Raw genomic sequence first — 21,157 nt, 5'->3', positions numbered from 1 at the left:
CAGATTAATCCGTCTCTCTTCCAAAGTCTGGTGGAGAGAGAGATTTTTCTTCCCCAACATTTAAAAATAACTCTGCTTCAGCTTTTAGGACAATTATAGGCAAATCTGCACTTTTGTTGTTACATTTATCAAAATATATCCTCTCCTTTTTTCTTAAAGCAAAGAACATACTGAGTTTAAAATACATCTTTGTTAATGGTAGGATAATCTATAGGATTTTGTCCCACTTCACATAAACGCTGTTGATTAACTGGGTTCATTTCAGAGAATCATTTGATCTGTAGTCATAACAACTGAATAATTGTTTCAGATTAATACATTTACTTAATGACTGTCTGGGTTCCACAAACATATAGTATTTCTCAAACTAACTGCTTCAGATATTTCAGCAGTCATTTTTGTCCTACAATCTCCACCTCTTATTCCCCAGATGGATTAGAAATACCTGAACCCATGCCTTCTTTCAGTGAATGTTCTGTATTGCTAAAGACCATCTGTAACATTCCATGCCTATTATACCAAAAAAGGTGGAATTGTGGGTTTTATGGTAAAAGAATGAAATTTGCCACAGTCTTAGTGCATGACCTAATAAAGATTTTCAGATATGGGGCCATCGCCAACTCATCCCATGTGGCTATGGCAGCACTTTTAATAATTTTGTCATAATCGGCAAATAACATTTTACAGTTGAACATACAGGGGATATGTTCTTGGTTTTGCTTCAGCCTGACCTTAACATTGGTGTAAGGACATATTTTGATTGTCATTGTGGTCGTGGCACAATTTAGTCACATTTCTCTTTTTTTCTTTCAGATGCTACTTTTGTTGTTTGAAAGATGTTTGGTGATTTGGGTAATATTAACTGTACACAATAGTGAAAGATGTTAGATGACTATTGGCTATTAATAGTACTTCAAACATGTCAGAAAGATTCAAGCTTGTTTGAGAGCCAGGGCTGTCAACGGAGACATCCCTTTCACCTACTGATTGGAGCAGCGTGTGTTTTATCGGAAAGACAAAAGTGCAGAGTTGATTAATCCAGCAGAATCAAAAAGAGAGCAGATTGGATCTATCAGACTCTAGCAGAAAATTTCAGATGTGTTCATAAACTGAATGCATTTGCCATATCCATTGAAATACATAGATTAAATGATGGTGATGGTATTGAGAAAATGTTGAACAAGAACAGTGGACAGTGGCACAAATCTTGCGACATTATGTTTAACAGGACCAAACTTAAAAGGGCCAAGGGGAAAAAAAAAATCTGAGAAAGCTATGGATCACCCTGATAAACTGCAGAGGAAATGCACACATTTAAGTGACTGACACGAAGAGCCTCCAGAAAAAGAAGTGTGCTTTATTTGTGAAATGCACATACCATCAAAAGACCTCCGTGAAGCTTGACATTGATAATGGAGTCTGCAGGTGTGCATGCCAGGTGCAAAATCAGCACTTATTTGCAAAACTAATCGTGGCGCAAGAGGCAGAGTATCATGATCATGCAGGATGTTTGGTGTTTCCCTACAACGAAGTCCAGGAGAGGAAAACTGAACAAAGCAACACAGATGATATCCCATGGGATTGCTTTTGCTGAACTGATAGTATACGTTGAAGAGACAAGACTGAATGAAGACGTGGCTCCAGCCTTTAAACTAGAAGACCTCAAAAGGCTTTCTACTGCTAGGCTAGAACAGCTGGGGGTGACACTGGCTGGGCACATTCACAATACTGAATTAAAATCCTGTATCCTTTCATGCATTCCAGATCTCCAAGCACACAGAGACGGACATGATATGTTCCTTGCCTTCAATCAAAATTTTGGACCTGCCTTCCAAAAAGTATGTGAGGAAGACTGTGACGAAGCAGCACTTCACCTGTCCCAAACAGCAAAAATTATATGAAGTCACATGTTTCAAATGAAAACCGAGTTTACTGGATCATTTGATCCAGGATGCCAAGCAAAATCTGTGCCTAAGTCAATATTGGCACTGATGCCCATGACATTGGATGGTCCAAACATTAAAACTCAGTCAGAACAAGTTTCCATTTATCCTGCTACCCTTACTTTTAAGTTGCAGTACATCATCATCCCTCTCCATGAAGGAACAGAAAATTTGTACCACAGCAGAGCTCGAGGAAACACTTTTACTAATCTACATTGGTTTGACACTTCGTGCATGGACATGAAAAAGTGAGCTAATAGATACTATCTTTAAACTTGGATTGTCCATCTTCTATGACAGTGCTGGCCATCTCTACCAGCATAGCAAACAGTGCATGATAACACTTCAAGGATGAGAATGTAGTCTGTCCTCTAAAGCTTCATGGTGGGCTGTTCACTACTAAGTCCATAGAGAACATAGAGAATAATCCTAGCTCAACCACAGCGACAGACTCCTTCCATGGAACTGGGATGTCACTTTTTCAGGATCACAGTACTCAAGACGGGGGAGTTGTCTATGGAATTCTCACCCAAGATTGTGAGACTGCAGCATCAGTGAAGAAGACTTCATTGATCCTGAAGAAAACCAATGGTCCTATCCCTGCTGCAAATATTGATATCAAGAATGATTACCAGCTGGTTACACAAGCCCTGCAAGAAGAATGCTGGTGACTTGAACAAGTAAGGCAGGCAGCAAGTCTGAATACCTTCAACAGAGATCAAGACATTTCTTAAGTAGCTTATCATGCCAGCGGACCGCCAGTGCCAGACTTATCCCCAGAAATCACGGTGCTTCTTTCACTCTTTCTAAATGACTCCAAGTCTGTGGCAATGATATGTCACACCATGGGTGTTATAAGGAATTCTGCACACCACCTAAAGTCATGCCAAGTGTCAGTGATCACTGTCTTTCTGCCCCTTTTCACCATAATCAAACATATAAAGGGAACCTAGCTTGCTGGGTATGCAGAGGACAAATTTGTCATTATGTTGGGTGGTATACATCTGGAAATGGCAAGTCTAAAGCAGAATGGAGATTGGCCTGAACAAGGGCTTCTGTCCATCTAACTTCTAGCCAAAGTGGCCTCCCCAGGAATGGTTGACTCCTCCTTGAAAGTGTCTCAAGTTACATGTACTAGGCATACTCTCAAAGTAACTGCCAGCAGTCTATATATCTTCCTCCAAAATGCATATACCCAGTATACCCAAGCTCTCAGGGAAGATGAGGTTTCCATGGAGTATGATAAATTGTGTGACAAGCAAAAACTAGAAAGTCCAGTGTTCCACTTCTGTCATCCTACACTTCACCTGGAACTTCTTGTATAGACCTATGTGCTGTCAGTCCAGCAGGCAAACTTTGCTGTCTACATTGAATGCATTGGAAAGATGTCACCCTGATGTCACAGATGTCACAAAGATGTCTTTGTGCTGGCTCATACTAATTATGCTTATTGGATTCCTGTTCACCTCCTAGATATGGTAAGCCTTCACACATGCATCCAGACACAGCTAGAGAGTTTCTAAAGGGGAACTTCACCATTCACAAGATACAGCATGTTTTCTCTATAATCACACTTAACCAAGCTCATGAGGCCATAATCAAAGGGGATGGTGGAGCTGTTGGTCTCACACAAAGTCCAGAGATCCTTTGGCACTGGATGATAGAGTGACCAGAGGTGGTCAGATTGATAGAATTTGAAGCCACACCAGAGAAAGGAACCACCTGAAATGGGTCTAACACCAAGCAACCTGTGCAGATGAAAGGTGTTCTGGCTTCTTTTGCACGACATGTCAGAATATTTGTTGAGGTCAGAAGATATGGGTAACCCCTTCTGAGAAGAGTGTGTTGACTTAAACTGGACACCAAAGGCATTAGAGAACCTGCTGTGATTGTCTGTTAGGGAGGTTAAGATCGGGCAGCAGCAGTACACCACATTTGTAACAGAGATTGGAGGACAAAGCCAAGCCATTAACAGAGCCTATCAAGTGAAATAATAATAATGGGAAATAATCTCCCTTTGTTTAGCTGACCTCCTACAAGGAAGATCTCCAAGACCAAATTGCGGCTCTCCCTAAAAAATGTTGGGGATGCCAATATTTCAGTATATTGAAGACCGTGAAAGACTTTTTTGTTTCTTAACGCATTTTAGGCTGTGTGTTTACATAAGCTGCCTTTTCAATCTTTTTGAGACACAGCAATATCCTGTTATGCATATATCAATCTGAAATGTTATTAGCAAAGAAAAATGTAACTTTGTTCATGAGTAGAAACCTACAAACTTACTATGGTATTTTTCTATATAGTATTTCAGTAAATACTCCCTGGTGACATGATACAGAACATGTTAATTAATATTTTCATATAATTTCAAGCCTTTGCAATTCATTGCTTTAGTTTTTAGGGCACCAGAGACCATATGAATATAAATGTACAAAAATGAAAACCCACTGGGATGTTTTCATATCATAAACAAAATCTATCAGAAAAACATTAGGAAAATGCATTCAGATTTTAAAATGTCTGCCACAGCTAGTATGACATGAATTGGTGATGGACCCATACATGAAAATCTTCTAGGTCATGCCCTAAGACTGGCAAATTTCATGCTTTTATCATAAAACCCATAATTCTTTCCCAAATCTGATCCGCTATTAATGGAACTCTGAAACAGATGCATACTAGTCTGTAGAAATTTAAACTTCAATAGCTTTACTGGCAGATGTAGTTCTTAATTTAAAGCGTAGGAAGAGTGTATATTTTTTTTGATCTCACATACGAAAATGGTTCCTGATTGTAAGCAGAAATGTATGTGCATGTAAGGGATAAGGTCAGGGCCTAAAATTTCAGATAAGTCTGGAATTTACAAGACCATGGGTCTTCATAAAGCATTTGTTGTTATGCTGATATTAGAACTTCATTCGAAAGTAGCTTTATTAAAAAATCTAGGCACCCAGCTGCCTAGTGCCTGAGACAGGAAGTGCCATCCACCACCCACAGAGCTGTGAAACTGACTTATACACACAAGGGTTGCCTTGACTTCAATAAAGGTGTGTTAAGTCATGTCAGGTAATACCTATATTATAATTAATGTAGTAGCTGATCAACTTGACTCCTGGAGGAGCCTGGGCTTCAACATGCCCAGCTAGAATGTGTTAAAAGTATCCAGTGTGGCCAACTCTCAAGATATTTGGTAAAAAGAAAAGGAGTACTTGTGGCACCTTAGAGACTATTAGTCTCTAAGGTGCCACAAGTACTCCTTTTCTTTTTGCGAATACTGACTAACACGGCTGCTACTCTGAAATAAGATATTTGGTGTATTTTACAAATCCCCACCTCCTACAGTCATCTAATTATATAAGATTTTTTTTTAATGAAAGCTAAGTTTCTATCCATGGTTTCAGATAAATGTTTAAAAACATGACCCATAAAGGTTAAAAAAACTAGAAGACAAAAAGATAACCAAATTGATACAGGTTTTTTAATTCTCATTGTTTCTTGGAGCCTGACTCATGATTTTTAAGCACTTAGAGTTGGCAGCATCACAGTGTTGTCTACACTACACCTTTAGGATGTGTTAGTCAGTGCATGTGTGTTAGCTGACACTTTCTAATTATGCATCTTTAAATCCTAGTCAAGACAAATGTACAGTGCTGTCAAATGAACAAACTGAAAACATTAAAGTATTCTTTTCTCTAACTTCTTTCAGCTGTAATTATCTTCCCTGTTCCTTGTAACTGCAGTAGGTTAAAAAAAATATTTCACGCTGAAACAGTATCCCTTTAATTTTAAATGTTCAGAATGTCAGATAAGACTTTGTTTATTCACTCATCTTCTATGGGTTCGTCTGGGGTTTTCAATTTCTTTCATACATTGTATATGGAAATACTTCCTAGGGGACCGGGTTATGAAACTGGAACTTCCTCAGTTTGTTGAATAGGGTCTTGGGGCCAGATTTCCAAACATATTTAAGAGCCTGAACATACAGACAGCTGCTTGGAGAGCTTTTCAGAAGCGTCTATAAGCAGATTAGGCACCCATGTCTCATTGAAATCAATTAGAGTTAAGCCTATAACCTGTTTACGTGCTTTTGAAAATCCCACTAGGCCCTTAAATTATCTTTGAAAATCTGATCCCTGCAGACTACTGTAGCAGTATGGTGAACACCTTTTTGCTTTACTAGAAAGTGAACTTGTCACTGGAACTGCACTCCATGGAGAAAATGCTCTGATTCTGAAAGCTACAGTATTTCGCTCTGGGGTCCACTTGTGTAGGAGTTGCTGTATTGAGACTTCGAAGTTCAATTTTCAGTATGCATTATTCCTTGATAGGGCCCCCCTTTTCACCCAACGGCCAAGTATTCTCTTTGTTGCTTGTCATCTTGGCTAGAAGGATAGGGGAGATGCAAGATCTCAAGGAGGATCTGCTATACATATTTTTTCACAAGGACACAGTCACCCATAGGTCTAATGCCAAATATCAGCCTATGTTGGTATCCAAATTTCATATCGATCAATGCACTCACAATCCAGATTTCTTTCTGAAACATCATTTGTCCCCAGGTGAAGAGAGACTTCATATGCTCGATGATGTCTGGGCTTTATTTGTTAGTATTTATTTATTTATTTATATTTATTTATTTATATTTTTTCTTTGGACAGAACCAAACTAGATGCATACTCAGTCTTCGTGGCATTTGCTGAGAGGGTTAGAGGTCAATCAGTATCATCACAGAGACAATCCAGGTGGATCTCAGACTGTGTTACTCTAGCCAATAAAGACCCACCAGTGCAGTTAGGGATCGCTCTACCTGTGCTTCTACAGCCTGCTTTGCTGATGTCCCCATTTCTGAAATATACAGAGCGGCAACATGGAGTTCTGTCCACACATTTATTTTCCATTATTCCTTGGTGCAAGCCTCGAGGTTGGATATAGACTTCAGGGGGCGCTCCTATGATCACTCTTCAAGTAGACCTTCACTCACTTGCCTCCTGGCTTTCAGAGGGCTACTTGCTGATCACAAAATACAATCTGTGTGGACAATCAGTCAAAGAAGGAAATACAGTTACTTACCCAACACTAATAGTAGTTCTTCAAGATGTGTTGTCCACACAGATTCCACGTCCTGTCCTCCGTCCATGCTCATCAGAATCTTATACCTGGGATTTTTATTGGCAAAGGAACTGAGCATGGGTGGAGGATGCCCTGTCCCTTATATCCCCCACTACAGGCAAAGAGAATGTGTGAGGGGCACAGAGAATGTGTGAATAGCCCCAATGGACACTGCTTTTGAAAATAATTTGATCTTGTATGTGTGGGGCACATGGGCACAAAGAGTGGTATCTGTGTGGACAATACATCTCAAAGAACTGCAGGGTAAGGGTAGGATAGGGTAAGTAACTGTATCTTCTAAAGCTGGCAGTGATGGAACAATTTGATGTACTTAGAATAACTATTAAAAGCCTTGAAAAGGAGGACTTGTGGCACCTTAGAGACTAACAAATGTATTTGAGCATAAGCTTTTGTGAGCTACAGCTCACTTCATCGGTTGTACTGCTTTTCTTTCTACGGATACAGATTAACACAGCTGCTACTCTGAAACCTGTCATTATTAAAAGCCTTGGCATGCATATCACCAATGGAAAGCCTAGTGCAATGAAAATGGATGCTTAGAATGAACAACTTCTACAAACTTGCTCAGCACCCTTTTGGTTCACTTTCACACAGCGACTGTTTCTTTAAATAAAAAAATGTAGCTGTGGTTTGTGGAATGCTTTATACAAAGTGCTAATAATAAAACACCTCAGATGAATAGTTGTAAAATTAATAACAACCTTACGTTTATTTCTATATCTTTATGGTCAGACCTTTGTTTTGAATAATGTAACAAGATATTTTTAAATAAAGCCATGCAGATCCATTGCAAGCGGTCTTTATGAGCTAAGTCAATCAGTGATGGGCTTATTAGAGGTGAAGATATCACTAGTTTTATATTTAATTATAATAATGGAATTGTTATAATAAAGTACCATTATCAAATCAATGCCTGCTTGACAAAAAAGGATCTGTTATCTTTGTTTAAATCTGTTTTTACTCTGTGACCTTGAATATGATTTAACTTTTTTAAATGATAAAATTTAGTATTCGTGAAAGTGGGGGACAGGTATATATCAACATTTTACCATGTAAACTCTTTTTTAATCAGTGCACTCCATTACTGATTTAGGCTCTGATCCTACAAATACTTATGCATGTGTGTAACTTTACATATTGTGAATATCTTCATTGATTTTTAATGGGACTACTCACAGTGCATAAAGTTAGGATATGCTTAAGTCTTTGCAGGAGCAGGACTTTACATCACTCCTAAGTTTGGCCTTGCGTCAGGAAAGCACTGAAGGATGTGCTTAGCTCCCATTGACTTCAAATGCACATGTGTGTGTCAGTCCTGTCCTGAATAGGGATGCTGTTCTGAATTGGGGCCTGTAATCTCACAAAAACTGTCATTTGTGTGCTGGTCTCTAATGAGTATAATTGTGCCCTGAGCCCTTCCAAACTTGTTGAAATTGTTCCTATATCTAAACTCTTTGAACCTACGGTGACAGAGGGTTAGAGGCTTGTGCATTAACCTACTGTGCCACCTACAGTAACCCCTCGGATAAGAATTTAGCATGAATTATTAAGTTAATTAAATTTTGCAGACGTTGTACCTTGTCAAACTGATATTGACATTCAGAATTAAAATAAGTTGATTTTAAGAGATTTATTAGATGCTGAAACTTTGTCTCCGAATGCTGTCTGATAATAGTGAAATGCTACAAGAGCTCAGTTTGTGTTTCTCCTACTTTTTTTGTTCAAAGTGAATATAAATGGATTTCTTCACAAGCACAGTTTAAAGACATCTGCTGTTTCCATCTTATCCATTTATTAGGCGGTAAAGAGTTTGGAAATCTAGTAGCACTTCTAATATAGGAACAAAATAGAAAAATACTTTTTTATAAAGAGCCATCACACGATGAGATTTTTGGGTTTCTGCAACATGTACTTTCACTTTAAAGACAGCATGAACACTACTGTGTACCGTGTAATAGATACGGTAAACAGTTTATATGGAGTTTTCTATTTCTAATACGTTGTAAAGCTCATCAATCTAGTATTTCACATTTTGTGGTATGCATACTATAAATGTTCTGTCCTAATGAATTCTATATTACTGGCAGATTATCCAATTTCTGTTCTAGCAATGAAGCAGTGTGATGATTTGGGTGATCGGTCTATACAATTTATAAATTCGGGTTGATACTATAAAGTTGTGACCGAGAAGATGGTTCTGTCATTGAATGTCTCTGTGTAAATGTGGTATCCGCCATGGGCTGGCAGGGGGCTGTATCATGTCTCTGCCAGACCAGTGACAATGTTCATTAGAATTTAATGACTGGACAATAGGTATGCTGAAGTGGTTGCCTGAGTGGAGAAACTATTTTTTTCCAACTTCCTTCAACAAGTGCTGGGGGCTTGGAGAGTGGAAAGTTACCAGCAGTGGAATAAAGGCATCAAGGTAGTGATGCTAGCCTTTAAAATGAATTCACAGGGTTGAGAGAGAGATGGGAGGTTCTTGGCAGGAGAGGGAGGAAGGGCACATTCCAGCCAAGGTCCGTGACAGCTGAGGGAGAAGGTTCCATGTTTCAGAACACAGGCCATGTACTGCAGAATGGATGGCTTGGATGGCTCCAGGTGACTCTGACCCCAACCCAAAGAGCGCTCTGGAATGATGAGGAAACTGAGAAAGCGAAATAAATACATGTAAAGTTTTTTTGTATTGATCTGTGTATTTCTTAAAGAGAGAGAATTCTGTGCAGTGTCTGTGCATTTCATATGTTACAGCTACCATGTGCCCCCTTCGAGAGAGAAATCAGAAGGCTCATACTTTGTGCTCGAGTTCTGGGAGAGGGTGTTTTTAAGCTATGTGGGAAGTCTGGCTGAGTCAGCACTAGTTCTAGGGGCTGGACAGGGGGCCTTGTGTATGGAACTCTTAGGCAGTGCCAGGTGGAACTGCACCCTGAGAGCATGTCCAGAGCCCCTAAGATAGCAACAGTGCCCAGTTCAGAATCTTAAAACTCACAGGATCCAATGGCTGGATTCCCTCAGTGGTCTGGTGAGTGGTCAAGAGGGGGATTTTCAACGGGAGTTGCAACAGGCAGGACATCTGGATTAGTGACCTTTTATTTTCAGTGTATTTGCATTGTTTACAAATCAGTGAGATGTTTGTCACCTTGAACTGGGTATTTGGTATTGTGGGATCACAAAACCTCAAATGGTGGTTTCAAAGTCTAGTTTCCTGACTGACTTAAAACATTACTCCTGAATACTTGGTTCTAAAGTAATTTGATTTTTGAAAGGTTTCATGAATATAATGAATGTTTAATAATGATGTATCGATGTTTTGCAGTGACTGAACTTAAGTGTTCAGCATGTGAGTGGTGTTGCAGATTCCAAGGCAGCTATGCGTATACATCTCAGTAACTGACTTGTAACAGTCTCAACAGTTCTAGTACAGCATCTTTCCATGGGATGGTGTTTTTTTGATATGAACGAAAATCCACTAGGGATCAGATCGATGCCACTGTCTTTGTGTGATTGTAATCTAACTACAAGCCTGTTTCTAAATAAGCTTTTGTGACACAAGAGCCCCACATTTTGGTCCTGATCCTGCAAATCCTAACTCAAGTGAACAGCCCCAGTAAAGACAAAGACCATGTGAATGAAGGTTTGCCGAGGGGACCCTTGCGTTGTTTTTAATCTCTATTGGATGAAAAAAAAGTTTGTGTAACACACATCTGTTCTGGTTCAGTAATAATTATAAAGTTTCAGTGTTACTTATTCAGAAAGTCACCTGCCTGTGCATGTTAAGCGTGGGCTTGGGTTACTTCTGTGAAAGCTGATCATATGTGTAAAGTTAAACATATGCTTAAGTACACTTCCTGCATCGAGGCCTCATGCTGTTGCTTTCTTTTTATATACTGAAGTAAGTACTTTGGTTTGGACTTTGAGTGTTTACATCAGCTTTTCATTACTGTGCCAATTGATTGCCTGTCATGTGTAATGATCGCCACATAGTTTGCAGAATAAAGGTTCATTTTAAAAGTACAGTACAGTTAAAACTTTAAAATGTAAACCTCCTTAACTATGTGATTAATAACACTTCAAAAAGGAAGAAAAAAGTAAATGAACAGCACAACCAGGCTTAATTTTTTTAGGTCTTTAAATTTTAATAATCTAACTTTTCACTATTTTTGCTGTTTTCTTTAACATTTCTTTAAACAAAGAAAATAAACTTAGTGGGTTTAATTTCTGTTTCTAGGGAATTTCACTGGTTCTCATGCATAAATTAAATTCTGCTATATTTGGGTTGTAAATATTATAAGGGATGTTTGCTTTTAAAATGAAATTACAGTTTCAATAAAAGAGGCTTGTATGGGGCTCTGGTTTTGTAAACTTTTTTTTAAATAATATTTTTCTTTTATAAACTCTACATTTTGAACAAAACTTGATCTGATAGTGAACCTTTATATTGTGGCTTAATATTTTACAAACATTTTGTCAAAATACTCTTAGGGTATTTCTGCAAAGTAAATATAAATTAATTGTATACTGCTTCTGAGAACAAAAGCAATATTAAGTCAGTTTTTAAGTGTGGGATTTTTTAATGAACAATTTATTTTTAAGTAGTATAGCAATACTTTTTGGATGACTTTAGAAAAATCTATTTTAAATTGGCTTAAGTATACGGGGATAGAGGGAGGGTTATATGAAATATTCATTCCTATAGAAATAAAATTGGTATTCCTAAAACTTCTTGAAACCCAAGTAAACATAAATTGTTTTCCAATGTATTTTTTGGAAGAGATAAAAAAAATAGCAGAGAGGGATTAGGGTTTTACTTTATGCACTAAGATAAAGGGATATTTGGTGGGGAATAATTTGTAATAGCCTTCATAATAATAATAATTATTTAATAATTTAAATAGATAATTAAGCTCAAGTTTTTATTAAACAAAACGAAATGAAGCTGGTATGAGAGCAGAGAGTTGTATGTTTTGAATTTATGTAATCCTCAGGTAGTCAGTGTCTCCAAATTTGTGGAATGCAAATTCATTACAGATTGATGCACTTGGCCTATAATTGTCCTAGGGCTGTTTCTGCTTCTTGCTCACATACTGTGCTCCCTTAAACCAATGACTCTGCTTCCTGCCCAGTCTAGTGCTTATCCCATATCCCTAAAAACAGCTATATTTGCACTTTTCATGGTGTATCCCCTTCCTCCTAACTGTTTATACATTTCAGCAAATGGATGACTACATGCTTGGCTGCTGCATCATGGAATGGCTTCTGTTACAGTTTTGAGGGCCATATTTTGGAACACTCAGTTCTTTCTTGGGCAACAGTATATAAGGAGTCCTAGAGAGCGGAAAATAACAAAGTTAGTTTCTTCTTAGAAAATGAAAACTAATAATACTGTGTATGCATTTCAGATTAAGTGGGAGAAAGCTCGAAACAAGTAAAATTGAAAGAGACTTGGGTGTGATAGTGAAGAGCATATTAGACAAGAGTATGTATACTGAACAGCAAAATTATTTTGGCCACCTGTGCTGCCATACTGCTTGGCAGAGACGTGTAATGGATTAGGGAGGCAATAATCAGTGTCTAATCGGTTCTGGAATGATCTGGAATATTAAATTGATTTCTGGAGTCCTCATTACTAGAGAGATGTTAAGAAATCAGAGGGTTATCAGAAGGGAGCAACAAAAATTATCAATGGACTAGAGGAAGTATTAATTAAGTTAATTTACCACGATAATTGCCTGGCTAAGCAGTGACTAACTGAAGATCAAATAATGGTCTACAAAAACATCAAAGGTATAAATTTTATGGATGGAGAGAGATTACTTTGGGTAGTACAAGAGCAGGGTTTTGATAGAAATAGTGAGGTAAATATCAGAAAATACTTCACACCAGTGTGATCCATCTGCTTGAGCTGAGGAAATGATACTTCAATCTGGACCCAGCAAAATACTAATAAATGTACTTCAGGAAACAATCCTGCATTGGAAGGACAATTGTTCCCAAACTTTTCTATGGTGCAGATCACCTCCGAATAGAAAGTGTTTCCTGGAAAATCTCCTCTACCCATCATGTCTGCATAAATCACCACCTCTCGTTTACAATCAAATAACATCCTGTGGCAACTATGGCAATTGTTTATAGGAAAAGTAACATTAAGAAAGTATTTAATGTATGTAATATAATTAGTATCTGGAAAAAAGGTTGTGAAACCAGCACCATTTGAGCACCAGCAAGTGCTCTGAATACCATCCAGGGTCCATGTAATTAGAAGCATGAAGGTTTATATCCCTTTCCTTTGCATGCATGTCACGTGCCCAGAGAGCTTTGACTGAAACAGGTTAATTTGCAAGAATCCGGTAAATAGATACCAAAGGAAACCACTCCGGCCTGTTTTGTGTTATGAATACGTTGAAAATAGCTCTGTTGCTGATGTTTCAAAAATGACGTTTTGGTATTTGGCAAACTTATAAAAGAGCTGCAGCAACCTAGATCTGTTATGAATGTTTTCATAAGTTGGCTTATGTGTTTTAGTTCAACGTGGAACTGCCTGTAGCAATGTGGTACAGTAATGAGATTTCACGCTACACAGCCACACCACTTGCACTGAATTTAAATGATGCAGGACTGTGAGCTGTATCAGAGAAGGGGATGGGCATATATATATTAATGAAATAAAATATTAACTCTCTCTCTCTATGTATATGTGTGTGTGTGTGTGTATGTATATATATCTTTATATATATATAATTTCATTGATTTTTAAAGGTACCGATTTTTTTTTCTGGATTAAATCTAATATGTTCTCTTCCGCTAACGTGCTGGGGATCAAAAGCAGCCAGAATTGGGTTTTGGGCAAGACTGGAAGAAGGAAATGGTAGCCACTGTTTTTATTCCCTCACTTCCCCCACGCATGCAGAAATCAAATTCTTAAAGTTCTTAGGTTTGTAGCTTCATGAGCCAGGAAGGGCTTGGATGGGGTCAGGTACATTCTGTTGTTTGCTTCATTCTATGGATAATGGAGTGGGATTTAATCAAGCTGTGATACTTTTTTAAGTTGCCCGGGATGCTGAGTCACTTTATTACCCCACTGCCTACAGCAAGAGGAAGCTTTGCTTGTGCTTATCTGGCTGTCAGCTGACACCACTAGCCTATTAGCCACGCAAACACTCTCCTCTGGGCAATGCTAACCCTTACTGTACCTTTCAGGTTAACAATACATGCACCCCAATCTCTGAGTTCCCTTGAAGCATTCCCCTGCAGTGTCCAGCCTTTAGCCATTGGACAATCTCAGAAACTGTCCCCAAAGGAACAGTGCACACACCAGCTTGTTTAGGTCAGCTGAGGATCAGGTCCAGTTACATACATTTGCCTGTGGGCATTCAGGAGCTCTTAGGATCACACAAACCACCAAAGGAGCATTCTAGTGTTGACCTTGATGTTCAGGGACACAGTCAGTGACTTTGCAGGGGCTTCATGCAGGTGCTGGGGCCCTTCCGCTCTCATTTCAATGCAGGACTGGGCTCTGAAATACGAGTTGCTCCAGTTGTTCGAGGCAGTAATTTTGGCACTTCAGATTTTTCCATTTTTACTTTCAGTTGCAAATTCCCAGTTTAGCCAGATGATTTTTCCTGGACAAATTTTGGCAAATGGTAAAAACAGAATGTATTTTTGTGGAGAATTCTGGTACTGTAATAGCTATGGACTAGTGAACATTATATCACTCATGTCATCACTACATGGGATTCCAAGCTCCTAGTCTGAGATATGCAATTTAGCTGCCTAATTTAAACGCACCTACTACTGCAACATTCTGCTCAGTATTAATTAACTCTGCGAATAAGGAAAACCCCCCTATTTCTTTGAGTTGGTGATGGAAAATTCATTGGTACTAATGGCAAATGGGGTCTGTCTCAAGAAAACTCCCCACAAGTTCCTTTTTTAATAGGGAGCTATGGCAAATATCACTTGTAACTTCTCTCAAGCTCTTTATTGCCAGGAAGAGTTCCATTTTAAGTAGACTTCTTTCAATAACTTACTTATACTGCTTTGTCAATGTTAGCCGTGATACTGGAGCCGTGATATTATCTCTGAAAATAAAAATGAAGAGAATTTTATTTTTTTCCTTCAGAAACACCGAAGGGAGCAACTGTATTATTCTTCCAATACTTTGTAACACCAAGAAAGTGCCTGATGGTTGTGTTTTCAATAAGCAATAAACATTTAATTTCAGCTGCAGCAGAGCCTTGTGAGGCAAGAATGTCAGCTAACTAACCTAGAAAACAGAGTTCAGTTTATAGTTTTAAATAACTTTTCTAAAACATATCTCCATAGCTGACATCCTGCTTCAGTGGAATTTTCCTTTTGTAAACTCTTCATAAATATCTTGTTCTATCGTTAACAAAATTGCTTTGTACTGCAGGTTAAAGATGAACATCGTGCTTTAGTCTCGGTTCTATAATCTTTTTCTTTATTTGTGAGCCATAGGAAATTTTTACTGATGCTAACAGGCTAGAGATCTTTTTCAGGGGTGGGAAGTTAACTGGGAGTTAAAATAAGGGAATTTAACATTTACTGTGGTTAGAGCCCCAAAATGATGCAGCTACCATCAAAACATGGCACATGAGAAGTTATTTATTGTAAAATCAAATCCATGTATTTTTGTAAAAAAATATTTAATAAAAGGCAGAATATAAAATATTCCCCTTGCTGTGCACCCATTCTTTTATCAAGATGGGGTATTTGACGGAGGGTGAAAGAGAGGTGGTCAGGTGGTGGAGAAACTGTCTAGTCACCCCCAAAAGTGTGGAGGACACTTTCTCACAACAGCAGCCACTCACTTTCTCTCTGTGTAGCCTTCTCCCTCTAGCATACCCAGGGCAGCAGCCACATTTTTGTTGGTTTAACTGACTATACCACCAGTGAGAAAATGAACCAGGAATAGGATTAGAGGGAGGAAAATGAACATCAACAGGAAGCAACAAGATTTAGTATAAGTGTTCCAACTCCATGACTCTGCCGGAATACACACTGGTGGGTGTGGATGCCTGGGAGGAACTGAGTAGATTGGCCTTTCGTTACCAGTTTAAACACACATGCGCACACGGTTGTTTTATCAGCTAGGAAGTTTACAGTATTGGAATAAGAATAATGGAGCCCCTTTTTCACAAGGAAAAGATTTCTTTTGCCTGTCAAACAAACCTCCAAAGCTTAAGTTTTTTTTTTCCCCTGCAAAGTATAACTCAAGTAAGGACAACAGCATTTAGGGCTTGTCTACACAAGGAAAAGGTCTGCAAGTGCTTGTGTGCACCAGCTACTCCCCACTAACTCCCTGTGTGGACACTCTTAATACACACTGAGTGCCTTTGTGCGTATTAGCTTAATGCACTTTGGAAATGTACTAGGCTAAACCACTCAAGGACACCCCTAAAGTGCAATAGGAGTGTTTACATGGGGAGTTAGTGCGAAGTAGCTAGTGTGCTTTTAATTCACACTTTCGCTTACTGCACACTAATTTCCCTGTGTAAACAAGGTACTACGGAGATACGAGCCTTAGAAATCCCTAAAATAGAACTGATCAATCTTTGCAATATTCCTATGAAGTAAATATTATTCCCATTTTACTGATAGGAAAACTGAGGTAAAAAAGCTAAGTGATTCACAAATTTAAGGTCTTGCTTCTGCAAGGTACAGAATCCAATCCAATAAGGCATTTAACTAAGTGCTTAACTTTAAGCAGTTATATGTTACCATTGGGCCAGATCCTCAGCTGCTGAAAATTGGCTATGCCAATTTGCACTAGTTTAGGAACTGGCCCACTGACTTCAGTGGGGTTCTTATATACTTTACTTTAGTACCTTTTTTGAGTCAGCGCTTTAGTGAGCAATGTGATTACCATTTTCTTAAAAAGTAGCAATTTTATTTTGAAAGTGTTGGGCCCTCATAGGGAATGTTATAATAAAGTCACATTCAAAGTCTCTCAGACTTCAGACTCATGGATTGGGGTTTACCACATTTGGTGGCTGTGATTCCAAAGTTTTTATGTCTATTTTAATGAAAGTTATGAGCGGTAAAGAAAGAATCATGTGCTACTAATTAGAGAACAGTTTTAGAGACCCAGGAAAGTATTATTTGAAGGATTAAACAGCTTAGTCTTTTTATTAATTCTGTATGATCAGGCCTGTCACTTTTATGCTGAGTGTCTGTGTACCTAAGAGAATTGATACTTTGTTTGAAACATGATGATGGCATCCTGGAGAGTGCCTTACTGCACTGAAGTCTGAAGAAGTCAATTCACTGAAATGTTTTTTGAAGAGCAACCTCTCCACATTTTAACATGGAGTATGGTGTTCTCTTTACTCCATGACAATAAATGTTCATAATCTCTGGCTGGTTGGGATTTGCCCCCTTAGGTGCGGAAGAGACATTCTGTACTGACAACTGTTCTTTTGGGTTGATACTATTTGCAGAAAGGAACCTGATACCAAGAGCTCCATTTTCCACCTTATTTTCACGAACTGATGGCTATGAAGCAGACCAAATAAGTTAAAGCAGTATTATGTTTTATCCTCCAAAAGAATATAGAGGAAGGGTGTGCACCGGGTGCTTATAATTCTTAGTAGAAATATTCAGTTTTTAATTACATTTAGAACAGATTACAAAACACATTTTCTTTTCTTTTTTTTTTTTTCACAGCAGCTTTCCAGATGTGGAAGTTAGCAAATGGAAATCACGTCGCCCCAAAACACCAGAAAGTGGTCAAGTACTTCCCAGGAGTAAGCGGCGGAAAAACTAGCAATACGGTCACCTTACTTCTAAGCCTATGCAGTCAACTGGATGCTGTACGACATTTCCATACAGACTCCTTATTTGTTCCCAGCAGATTTGGAGCACTTAAGAATTTAAAGCACTGAAATTCTCTGTATTCATATCATTTAAACTGCCTTGAAATAATGGATTTACTTTGTGCTTTGCATTAGATGTGTTTGCTTACAATACCAGAGGCCATTTCACTTTAAGAATGGACATACAGTATCAGTATCTTTCTATAAACATTTAACTCTTCTGCCCATATTTTTAGCATGACAGATGTAGTGTATTGTGGGAAAAATGGTTTTTATCATTTAGGACCCAATTTTGACAGCTTTTCTCACACTGAAGAGCAGTTTACTCCACTAATAGCCCTCTTGAGATCAGTGTGACTAGTTGTGGAGTAAGGTGTTGCATAATGGACAAGACTGGCACCTTACAAAGGACAGCGTGTTGTTACACTGCGTCAAGAGTAGAGCACAGACCAAATTGTAATGCAGTCCCAGTTGAATCCGTACTTTCCCCTTTCTGAAAGTGGGGAAGCAGGCTTTGCTCGTTCATTTTCTTGCACTGCTTACTTCCACTGTGCTGGCTCAGCTGGCCCTCAGTGGGAGGCAGAGACAAAAGATTGACTCCCTATCTACTGGTGTAGGAGAGAGGATGTAGCTGCCTGATGGTGACTCCTCTGTATGGGGTGGTAGGGGATACATAGGCCAGCTCACAGTTGGGACCAGTGTGAATAAAGGAATCAGAATCTGTCCCTTAACCACTGCATAAATAAACAACAGAAGCCTGCATTTAAAATGTCTACATTTCTTAGGAATTACTGTACAATGTTCAACATGCCACCAGGAAACAAACCATACTGAAGAATAATATAAATCCAGTGACCTTTTGTATTGTCAGCATTTTATCTTAAATGTATGTGGCACTTGGGCTCTGTTTGCATTGGCATTAACCAAAATCCTTGCCTTTTTGAAATCATAAGGCAGATGATCCAGCAGGGGGATTAGTATATTTGGTCGCTTTGAAATAATTTGATTTTGCAGGTGGTATAAATATTTCATATTTCAAACCATTTCAGTCCCAAAGCAATATGCTGTGTGAGAATGTATATTTGTAAGGTTATTCTTATTCCTTAGTAATCTTTCATTATTTCAATTTAACCGTTAAGTTAAAATTGGAGATTCTATGGTTCTCAGACTTTAATTATTCTAGCTGTGAAATTAATATTAAAATGTATATACTCTTATTTTTAATAAAGTTAGGAGTTTTCCTAGTTTAAAGCAATACAAGAAAATTAAAGGGCCTTATTCCTTTAAATAGGATGAACACAGAGAAAACACATCCTCTGTGAATTTAAAAATAATCAAATTTAGTCTTAGAAAGCAAAGTCTGCACTGGTCATGACTTGTCTTTGTGTTTTGTGTGACACACAAAATCCAAAAACTGGTTAAGGTGGAGGGTTCTGTGAATTTATATTTTAAAATACAGTTTTGAGGTCTGAGATTACACATGCTTCTACTGGGCATATTGCTTACTATCGGGTATTCCCATTCAGCCCATGGTATTAAACAATAAACCTGGTCCAATGGGCATATTTGCAGTTAGTGCAAACTGTCGTAGCACAGATAAGAGATTGGATGTTACATTTTTCAATTAAAGCAATCCCTTTGGGAGAAGGTAGCTACTAACTCCACTTATTAGGTCATTGTATTGTGGTTCATGTCAATTTACAGAAGCAGGATGTAAATTCCACACAATTATATAGAGAAAGATAAAACTTGTATGCAGGTCAACATCTCTTGACTTAAATGGAGCTATGACAGTTTACACCGGCTGAGGATGTCCTCAGTGGGTTTGCAGACATGGTCCTTGGGTTTTTTTTTATAGCCCCATTTTTACAACATGTTGGGGTTAATAAGATACTTTAAAAAAAAATCAATATGATTTTACTCACTGCTAGGCATGGACAACTGCATCAAGGAAACTGTAACCAATACTAGCACATACATGGAATTTAACCACAGAGACAAGTGTGAATAAAATTTGAGGAGTAACAACATCTGGGCCTTTGCATTGCTTGTTAATCTGCCACTAGTTGTGCTAACGGGAGGATCTGAATCTGAGGAAATGTCAAAGAGTATTATAGCTCTTTTAAAGTAGTGAGTACCTTTAGTTTGTTAACGTTGGTACAAAAGGCAATTGTTTAAGATTATAAATTGTCAACTTGTTTTTAAAGTTACGCATTTGCACAGTTGAACACATGAGGATGTAAACCAAAAAACTTCCTTTATAAAAACCACTGTATCTTGGTGGAGTTGGATCTGTTAGGTTTCCTGTTCATGGTGTGTGCTCCGGATATCACTACTACACGAGGTTATTTCTGTATACTCTGCAGCCAGTTTTGGAAGCAGTCGCCCTGAAACAGTGAAATGTTTAAGACATAATATTTTGTGAAAGTTAAATACATGGCAAAATTCAGGATATTCTAGGAAAATCATGTGAATGATTGAAGGTTCTGTTCCAGAGATCTGTTCTCTCAGTACACTGTGTTCCCTGAGCATCAAAATGGCCCTATGTCTTTTCCAACATGATGGAAAATTAGAAATCATTAAACTAGAGTGATGTCATTGCCAGCAATACAGTAAGATAGATAGACATGAAATAATTAAAAGAAGAAATCTGCTGGTTAGTGTTTTTATATGTTTTTGAATTTGTTTTCATTGCTGATTGTTTTAATTTTTTTTATTTTGTGATACTGTCTGCTAATGTCTCTTTCTAATAAAACTACAAATGCTTCTGTTGTGAGACCCATTTATTTCTTCTTTCCCCATTGTAAAACTTTATGGGTACTTCATTTCCCTTCCTTGCCTACATCTGTCACGTCTTTAGTCATTTAACATTTTGGTTTTACCCTTTTTATATGTTTGCACCAATTTTGGTGACCACCACTAATTTAATTATTATTGACTTTTTACTGGAGAAAACACTGGCAAAGACAGACGTGAAGTAGCCACATGGGGCATTGAGAGGTAGTTTTAAATTCTTTTAGGAAATCATGAAAGAATTAGACTGAGCAGTAAATAAAGGCAAGAATCTGTAGTCACGGAACAAAGTTAGCTCCTTGGCCTCAGCTTATTTGCTGCCATGCCCTAATAGATCATTTTTGTTATAGACCTGACCAAAGTAGCAATGTTGTTTGCAGTAGCTTTGTAGCCATGTTGGTTCCAGGATATTAGAAAGACAAGGTAGGTGATGTAATATCTTTTATTGGACCAACCAAG

General features: G+C 38.2%; 1 protein-coding gene across 12 annotated transcripts in view; it reads left to right on the top strand.

Annotated features, from left to right (window-relative positions):
• RAD18 (RAD18 E3 ubiquitin protein ligase) overlaps positions 1 to 20,671 on the top strand; it is a 119,930-nt gene extending 99,259 nt beyond the window's left edge. For 6 of the 12 annotated variants that reach the window (XM_043550880.1, XM_037903696.2, XM_037903695.2 and 3 more), the window contains one exon: positions 17,757 to 20,671. In XM_043550880.1, the coding sequence (XP_043406815.1) occupies positions 17,757 to 17,974 (218 nt within the window). In that variant the 3' untranslated portion in view covers positions 17,975 to 20,671. Of the gene's footprint in view, positions 1 to 813; positions 3,422 to 17,756 lie in introns of those variants that run through there. The other 6 variants (XM_043550881.1, XM_043550879.1, XM_037903701.2 and 3 more) reach the window with 3 other exon arrangements.
• Positions 20,672 to 21,157: the final 486 nt, after the last annotated feature.

This window comes from Chelonia mydas, chromosome 7, assembly GCF_015237465.2.
Source record: "Chelonia mydas isolate rCheMyd1 chromosome 7, rCheMyd1.pri.v2, whole genome shotgun sequence".
In the NCBI taxonomy this organism is placed as follows: Eukaryota; Metazoa; Chordata; order Testudines; family Cheloniidae; genus Chelonia; species Chelonia mydas.
The sequence above is the reverse complement of the archived record's forward strand: the minus strand, read 5'-3'. Positions and strand labels throughout refer to the sequence as shown.